Below are 9,155 nucleotides of genomic sequence, written 5' to 3' on the forward strand. Positions count from 1 at the left end.
AATGCTTGGCATGTCGCCTGATGCGCGTTCGCCGCTATGGCAGATCTCTGTCGGGTGGCAGGAGGGCTTTGAGCTGTAAGCTGGCATAGGGATGGGATGCTGCCACCAAACAACAGTGTGCCATAGATCTGGGCAGGTCTGGGCTGCCATCATCCCATCACTGAACCCAGCATTCCTCCAAAGTGCCTGGGCAGGCAGGATGGGGATGCGTTGCTTTTCACGGGAACGGGAAGACAAGGAGAGATTTCTCAACTGGCACAAATAAAACCCACCAGAATGATGTTGGGGGAGAGGACTCGGCCCTGCCTTCACCCCACGGCTGCTCCTGACCCCAGAATGGTGACCATGGCCAAAACACACATATAGAATGGCTTGTAAGGAAAATAACCTCGGAGTGCCGAGCATCCCTTGTGCCCTGCAAACACACAGTGAATCCAAACGCTTCCCCTCTGCACGGGCAGATCCCAAGCAGCCAGAGACGAGGCTTGATGAAAAAAAATAAAAGGAAGCAAGAAAAAATAAGAAGGGAAAGAACGGAGAGCAGAAACGAATCGCGCTCCTCGTCGGGAGGAAGGGAATGGGGCCGCACATCCACAGCGCTCCCACCCGGCCCTCCCGGGCGGCTCTTCCTGGGGACGCCCCGTCTCTCCTCCTCCTCCTCCTCCCCTCCGCCCGCTGATTGGTCCACCCCGGCTATATTTTGCCCCTTCCAGCCCAACATCATCCCAAAAAGTTTTTTTTTTGGGGGGGGGAAAAACGGGAAAAAAAAAAAAAAGCAGAGGAAAGAAACCAAAACAACCCAAGGCGACCCCAAATCCCCCCGAAACCACCCGAACGCGGGCGAAGAAGCGAGCGGAGGTGCTCGGCGGCTGCAGGAGGCGGCGGGACGCGCGGGACTCGGTTCTCTCTCCGGTACCCGCTCGGGTCGGACACAAAGTGCTGTCCAGCTGGAATGAATATATCTGAGTCAAACTACTGCCGAGAGGAGATATCGCAACCCCGGGGCGACTGTTCATGGGTCACCGGCGCCGTGCCGGCCGCTGAGCCCGGGCTCGCCTTCCCTCGGCCCCCGGGAGCCGCCTCCCCCTCCAGCCGCACGCCCAGCCCCGAGCCCGGCTTCGCCTTCGGCCCCGCGGCCCCCGGGGCGGCCCCCGGCGCGGCCCCCAGCCGCACGCCCAGCCCCGAGCCGGGCTATGGATACAGCCCCCCGGCGGGCCGAGCCGAGGGGAAGGCCGGGGAGGATTCCCGCATCCGCCGCCCCATGAACGCCTTCATGGTTTGGGCGAAGGATGAGCGCAAACGGCTGGCGCAGCAAAACCCCGACCTGCACAACGCCGTGCTCAGCAAGATGCTGGGTGAGTGGGGTGCGGTACGGGGCTGGGGGCTGGGAGGAGGGGGAGATGGGGAATGTAAGGGTGAGGGACTGGGGATGTGGGTATACGGGGCTGGGAACTGAAGGGCTTGAGGCTGCGGGTGGGGAGTGTATGGGTACGGGTCTGGGGGATGTAAGGTTACAGAGTTACTGTTGCAAAGGTATGGGGCTGGGGGGTGTAAGGTTATGGGGACAGGATATGTGAGGGTATGGGGATGGGGATGTAGGGATATGAGGCTGAGGGATTTAAGAGTACTGGACTGGGGAATAGAGCTGGAGGATTGTAAAGGTACTGGGCTGGGAGGTGCAAGGATACTGGGGGTTATGAGGGTATGGGGCTGGAGGGGTAGTGTTGTGGTGGTGGGCATGTAAGGATGCAGAGCCAGGAGATGTAAGAGTACAGGGAGGGGGATGTAAGGGTACAGGGATTGGGATGTAGGGATATGGGGCTGGGGGTGTGAGCGACAGACATACAGGAAAGAGGTATGCTCAGATATGGGGTTGGGGATGTGAGTTACTGGGGCGCAAACCTAAGGATTTGGGCTGCAGACATATGGGGAACTGGGTTATAGGATACAGGGCAGTGGGAATGCACAGATGTAGGGCTGGGGATGCAGGTTGCTGGAGTACAGGTGTGAGAATGTGGATTGGAAGAGTATAGGGCTGCGGGATGCAGGGATGTAGGGCTGGGAATAGGGGCTGTGTGGGGGGGAGTTCGGGATGCAGGGTTAGAAGAATAAGGGTGCATGCTGTAGGTCCACATGGAAGCAGAATGCACAAATGTGGCTAGAAATGTGGGGATACAGGGCTGAGGATCTCTTCTGCAAGGGTTTTGGGCATTGAGATATGGGATACTCAGGCATTGGGCTGGGGATACAGGGGTGCAGGGCTGGGGAAGTGGACTACAGGAGTTTAGGGCTGGGGATGTGGACTGTAAAAGTGACGGGCTGTTGATACAATAACGCAGATCTGGCAGTTGGATGATAGGGCAGAAGGATTATAGGGCAGCAGTGTGCAGAAATGCAGGGCTGAGGATGCAGGCTGCAGGGATTCGGGGTGCTGGGATGTAGGTTTTAAGGGTAGAGGCTGTGGAATGCAGGCTGCAAGGATAGGAGGACATGGAGTGCGAGGATAGGGGGCTATGGAGGACAGGCTGGAAGGGTACAGGGTTGTGGGATGCAGATTGCAAAGATATGGGGCTGCGGGAGATGGTTACAGGGGCAAGGTGCTGCAGGATGCATGGCTGCAGGATAGGGCAGTGAGGTTATAGGTCTGTGGGATGCAAACTGCAGGGACATGGGACCAAAGTATGCTGGGTGTAGGGCTGTGGGATTAGCGGCTATAGGGTGCAGCACTATGGTCCCACAGAATGTGGGACTGTGGGATGTGGGGTTAGAGAGCTGCATGTACACAAGAGGCAGGGAAACAGGGCTGTGGGGTGCAGAAGTACAGGGCTGTGAGCTGTGGGAGTGCACAGCTGTGGAGATGCAGGATACGAGAACACAGGGCTGCAGGATGCGGGACACACGGCTGTAGGATGCGGGATGTGGGAACACGGGAAGCAGGATATGGGTTTCCAGAGCTGCAGGATGCGGGACTACGGGAAGCAGGATATGGCCAGACAGGGCAGCAGGATGCAGAGACACAGAACTGTGGGATGCGGGGATGGGAAGCTCAGGAGATGGGGCTGTGGGTGCGGCTGGGGGACGGGCAGTTTGGGCTGTGGGTGCGGGATGCAGGGGATTGGGCATCCTGAGGCCAGTCTCCCCTCTTCCCAGGGCTTTGCAGCATCATGTCTGCAGCTGGGACATGGAGACAGCCCCGCTTGGGACCCCACTCCCTGTCCAGCACCAGGGCCGAGGCTGGGCACTAAGCCCGCTCAGTGTACCCCTCTGTGGGTGTCCTGAGGCCAGGCCAATGTCACTGAGCTCCCTGTCCCCTTGCAGGCCAATCGTGGAAAGCCCTGAGCGCCAGTGACAAGCGTCCCTTTGTGGAAGAGGCCGAACGACTGCGAATCCAGCACCTCCAGGATCACCCCAACTACAAGTACCGCCCGAGGAGGAAGAAGCAAGCCAAGAAAATCAAGAGGATGGAACCCAATATCCTCCTGCATAACCTTTCCCAGCCTTGCAGTGACAACTTCAGCATGAGTCACCACGGCGGCAGCCAGCCGGGCCACCCCCAGCCTCCCCCACTCAACCACTTCAGAGAACTCCACTCCATGGGGTCGGATATTGAAAACTACGGCTTGCCAACTCCCGAGATGTCTCCCTTGGATGTCTTGGAACAGACCGAGCCGGCGTTTTTCCCCCCTCACATGCAGGAGGACTGCGGCATGATGCCCTTCCGCGGGTACCACCACCACCACCCCCAGATGGAGTTTCCCCAGGAGAAGTGCCTGGGCCGGGACGTGGCCGTGCCCTACGCGCAGCCCCCAGCACACTTGGCCGATGCCATGAGGACTCCCCACCCCTCCGGCCTCTACTACAACCAGATGTGCTCGGGGACTCAGAGCGGGCTTTCCGCCCACCTGGGTCAGCTCTCACCCCCACCCGAAGCCCACCACATGGAGAGCGTGGATCACTTGAACCAAACCGACCTTTGGACGGACGTTGACCGCAATGAGTTTGACCAATATTTGAACATGAGCAGGACTCGTCCCGAAGCCTCGGGACTGCCTTATCATGTCTCCCTGTCCAAAGTGACTCCTAGGAGCATCTCCTGCGAGGAGAGCAGCTTGATATCCGCCCTGTCCGACGCCAGCAGCGCCGTCTACTACAGCCCATGCATCACCGGCTAGGCTGGCGCGTGCACCCAACGCAACAAGCCAAGAGCAGCCATCCTCCTCTAACCACGAGCTCCGTAATATGTAGAGTATCTCATTAAAATGCATCGCTTTCTTTCTTAAAAAAAAAGAAAAAAAAGAAAAGAAAAAAAAAAAAAACCTAAAAAAACACAACCCAACCATGCTGAACTCACCGATATACCGTATCACTATATAACACATAGACGCCTTCCCAAAGCCAAAGGTTAACCACGCTCTAGCCCGCCTGCCCGCTGCAGCTCCCATTGCTCCATCCTCTCGGGGGCATTTTGTAGGCAATTGCAGTGAATCCTGCCTGAGCCAACCCAGCACCAACACCATCACCCATTGCCCAGCACCCAGCCCTAGGAACTCGCGCACTGGGGGCCCTCGGGAACCCTTTTTTGGGGGGCTGTTGAAGACTCGTGGTGCCCGGTCGTGGTGGTCTTTAGGACAGTTTTTACTGTATTCTCAGCAATATATTTTAATTGGGCAACAAAACTATATTTTTACTAAGCATTTTTATATATATAAAATGGTATTTAATGTCTTTTCATTTTGTTGTTGTTGTTGTTTTGGTGGTTTGTTGTTTTTGTTTTTTACTATTAGACTTTTTAAAAAAGAAATCAAGGGATATCCATGAGATCTAAAGCATTTATGTAGCAAAGCTGGATTTAAAAAAAAGAAAAAAAGAAGAAAAAAAAAAAAGGGGGAAAAAAGAGATATTTTGTGAAAAAGGGAGTTACCGTGTAAATATTGTGGAACAATCGACTGGAATTTTGTACAAAGGAAAAATACGACTGCTAACACTTTTATTGTCTAGAACTGTACGGCGAGCAAACTGTTTGATACTGGTTAATTATTAAAACATCTTCATCTAATTGCTCCCATCTTGTGCTCTTGTTGTGTGAACACATTTTTTCCGCAAATCCATGTCGGCCCAACCAGTTCCAGATTGCTGCCGGCGCTGATGATGAACCTGGCACATGGGGCTGGGGCTGCCCGGTGCTGGGGGCTCGCGGCCGCCCGTGGAGCAGCAGCTGTTCCTGTAATAAAACATGCGATATCCTCCTCCTAAAACGTGCCTTCGTGTGGTCATTGTGCTGCGAAGCTGGTGGGGGGGGGTCACCGTGTGCTCACAGCTTTGTTCCTATGCAATGCCTCAAAAATCACATCGCTCCACTCGGGATGTTCGATGCTTTTTCTTACAGCGTCCCCATAGGAGCATTCCTATAGTTTGGAGTATCCCCGTAACTTGGAGCATTCCCATGTCTTGGAGCATCCCTATAGCTTGGATATCTCCATTGCTTGGATATCTCCATTGCTTGGAGTATCCCCATGGCTTGGGGCATTCCCATGTCTTGGAGCATCCCTATAGCTTGAATATCTCTATTGCTTGGAGTGTCCCCATAGCTTGGAGCATCCCTGTAGCCTTGGATATCCTTGTAGCTTGGAGTATTCCCATAGCTTGGAGTACCCAGGTAGCTTGGAGCACCCAGGTAGCTTGGAGCATCCCTATAGCTTGGAGCATCCCCATAGCTTAGAGCATCCATTAGCTTGGAGCATTCATAGCTTGGAGTATCCATAGGTTGGAACATCCATACGTTGGAGCATCCCCATAGCCTGGAATATTCCTATAGTTTGGAGCATCCCATAGCTTGGAGCACCCTCTCAGCTCAGAGCATCCCCACAGCTCGGAGCCTCCCAGCCCTGCCCAACCACCTCTGCATTCCCTCACTCCCCGCTGAGCACCCCCAGCCCCATTCATCCCCCATCGCTCCCCCCGTATTTGCAGCACTCAGTGTTTGCAACGCATCCGTTTGCAGAGCAGTGTTGCATAAAACGCTGGTGGTATCCGTTCCTTGAATGATGAGTGATTTAAACCAGGCCGATATAGCCAAAAAAGGCTATTAAAAAAAAAAAGAAAAAAAAAAAAAAAAAGAAAATGAATAGAAGAAGAGTTTTTTGTTGTTGTTGTTGGCAGAGAATTGCCTTTTAGGGGAAATGGATATTTAACAAATGACATTAATTTTCGAGCTTCTCCTAAATTAAATTCACATTAGTGTTAACAGGACTCAATCCTGACTCACTTTTTTTTTGAGCAAAGTGCTAATAAAACGACCCCGTTTGGGGCCGCCGATGCGTTCCCATTAAACGCCAGCAACGAACCTCGGCGTGTTTCCATATACAGTCTGCAAAAAGGGGGAATACATGGAAAAATGACATCATTACCTACACGGGAGGGCTGGCGGGCGACGTGTGCCAGAACCGGGGCTGAAACAAACAAACAACACCCGAAATGAGAAGCATCCTGTGCCGCCACCGATGACTATGAAAGGAAGCAGCCTTCTATAGGCTCCATCCCGCAGCAGCCCAGGAGGAAGGAGCCAAGGAAAAACAGCAAGCCCTGACTGATTTTCCAGCCCTCATCTTCCAGGTACCATCCCCCCTCCTCGATCCCCCCCACACCCTTGTGAGTGTGTGCTCATTTCCTGCCATTGCAAAGCGTCACTCCGCCATCCCGCACCCATCTGCCCTCGGGTAGCTTTGAGCTCCAGGTGCTTTATGGCTGCTGTTTCTTGGATTTCAAATAGAATCCAATGTGTTTTAGGGGTTCCCAAGGCTGGGCATAGGTGGGACGTTCCCCAAAGCACCTGTGTTGGAAAATCATTGCGAATATTGCTGTGAGGTGAGGGATGAAGGGGGGTCTCCTCAATCTGACCAAGGATGCTGCAGCAGGGCTGGGTGCCAGCTGGGGGAGCAAGCAGGGCGTTGCAGAGGGTTATCTCCTTACCCCCATCCTTACCTAGCACCAGCCCATGGGCTCACAGCTCAGGTATAGAGGCTCCAGCACACAAACCCCTTCCTTCCCTTCGTGTGGCAGGGGGTTGGAGATTCATGATCCTTGAGGTCCCTTCCAACCCTGGCAATTCTGTGATTCTGTGATTCTTGCACAGCCACAGGTTGCACCCAGCCTCACTGAACAGCATCCACAGCAGGTTGGAGCCAGCACCCCTTGTTTTGAGGTCAGCCCCATCCCCATGCTCCTGCAGACAGGGGGACAAGGAAGCAGCAAGGAAGCAGGGAACAAGCACATCCCTTGCAGAAGGATCAGATGCACGCTGGGCTGCACCCTTGGGGTCTCCTCTCCTCTGCACAAAGCAAGCCCTGCTCGTTGCTGGCTGCCCTGCAGCAGCCCACTAGGACTGACAGCGTGCAGCCCCAGAGATGCAATGTGCTGCAGCCTCCACTTCAGCGCTGCAAAATCACGTCGTGGTGCAGGAGTGCTTTGCAGCAGTCAGACCTGTTCCTGAACAGCCGGAGCCCAGCCAGACCTTGCTGTGTGGTTCACAGCAAAGCTTCTGCACGCAGCCCTTTGTATGAATAACAAAGTGTAATTTGCCTGGTACCACACAGGGCTGAGGGTTGGGAGCACAGTGGGGGCAGCCATGTAGTGCCAGGGGGGGCTCGGCCCCATTGCTCCTTGTCCTCCCATGGGTGCATCCTGCTCCATGCACACATGTGGATTCCCCCCATCCTCTCCTTTGCGGCCCCATTCGGCTGTGCTGGGGCGATTTATTTCGGGGGGGAGCAGTCAGGTGCTGCCTGGAAATGGAAACGGACTCTGCTGGAATAGTTTGGGGATGATTTCACCGCTGTTATGGCTCAGGCTGGGGCTGTTACCACGCAGCCCCTTCCGATTTTATGACTTAATCTCTCCAAAGCTCCGTGCCTGATGGGTTCGGACCGGGGAGGAGGAGCGAGGGGCTCTTAGCAGGTCGTTACAGCAGCAATGTGCAGAAATAATGTGACAGGTATATTGCAAATCGGACAGGCGCATCCTGTGCCTTTCCCAGGGATGGCTGTGGGGCCAGGACCTCAATGGGCCCCCAGTATGTGTGGCTGCACCCACCAGGACCACTGCCCACGTGCACAGGCCCCAATTGCCACAGCACTTGTGCAAGTGCTGCCGTGCACACCCACCCTGTGCTCCCCCATGCCTCCCATCCTGGTGTTACTATGTGAGCTCGTGTGCAGGCTGGGCAGTGCATCCCAATACTCCTGTGAGCAAACACATGTGTGTGTGCGCAGCAGCGTGTGTGCATCTGTGAGGATGTGTGCAGTCATGTAGGTGCACTGCTGTGCATGCATTTGTGTGTGTGCCTGTGCATCCATGCGTGTGCAATAGTGTGGCATGCATGGGTTCATTTTTGTGTGTATGCATGCATGAGAGTCTGTGTGTGCATCCTTGTGTACAACTGTGGGAGCACATGCCTGTGTACACATGTGTGTGTGTGCATCCATGTCTCTGCGTACATCTGCATGTGTGCATTTACATGCACACATTTGCACGTCCTTGAGTGTGCGCGCGTGTGTGTGTGCACCCATGTGCATCTGCACAACCATGTGTGTAAGCATCCACGTACATTTGTGCACCCACGTGCATGCATTTGTGTGCACATGTGTGCACCCATGTGTGTGTATGCACCCGTGTGTACCCATGTGCACCTATGTGTGTGCAATCATGTCTGTTTGTACACCTCTGTGCGTGCGCATCTGTGTGCATCTGTGTGTTTGTGCATCCATGTGTGTGCATCTGTGTGTGCATCCATGTGTGCGCATCCACATGTGTGCATCTGTGTGTATGTATTCATGTGCATGCATCCATGTGCATGCATCCACGTGCGTGCATCCATGTGCATGCATCCATGTGCATGCATCTGTGCATGCTCACATGCACACCCTGTGTGTTCTGCCGGAGGCTCACTGGTCAGGTTTATAGCCCTCCTGCTTTTTTTATGGCATTATGGAGCACTGGATGACATCACCCACATATTAAAACAGCATGTGCCAGCCGGACCGTCCCGGCGGTGTGCAGCTCTGGGGCTGCAGCTGGCAGCGACCCACAGGCGGCCAGAGCTGTCCTGGCCAGAGCACACCAGAGGGAACAGCAGTTTGGATGAAGTCATCCCATCTGGG

General features: G+C 54.6%; 1 protein-coding gene across 1 annotated transcript; it reads left to right on the forward strand.

Annotated features, from left to right (window-relative positions):
- The first annotated feature begins 756 nt into the window (after positions 1-756).
- Positions 757-5,268, forward strand: SOX18 (SRY-box transcription factor 18). Its single transcript, XM_031589629.2, has 2 exons — positions 757-1,355; positions 3,319-5,268. Exons 1-2 carry the CDS (start codon positions 953-955, stop codon positions 4,170-4,172), a joined length of 1,257 nt encoding a protein of 418 aa, XP_031445489.1. The 5' UTR covers positions 757-952; the 3' UTR covers positions 4,173-5,268.
- Positions 5,269-9,155: the final 3,887 nt, after the last annotated feature.

This window comes from Phasianus colchicus, chromosome 17 (assembly GCF_987193195.1).
Source record: "Phasianus colchicus chromosome 17, bPhaCol1.hap1.1, whole genome shotgun sequence".
Classification (NCBI taxonomy): Eukaryota; Metazoa; Chordata; class Aves; order Galliformes; family Phasianidae; genus Phasianus; species Phasianus colchicus.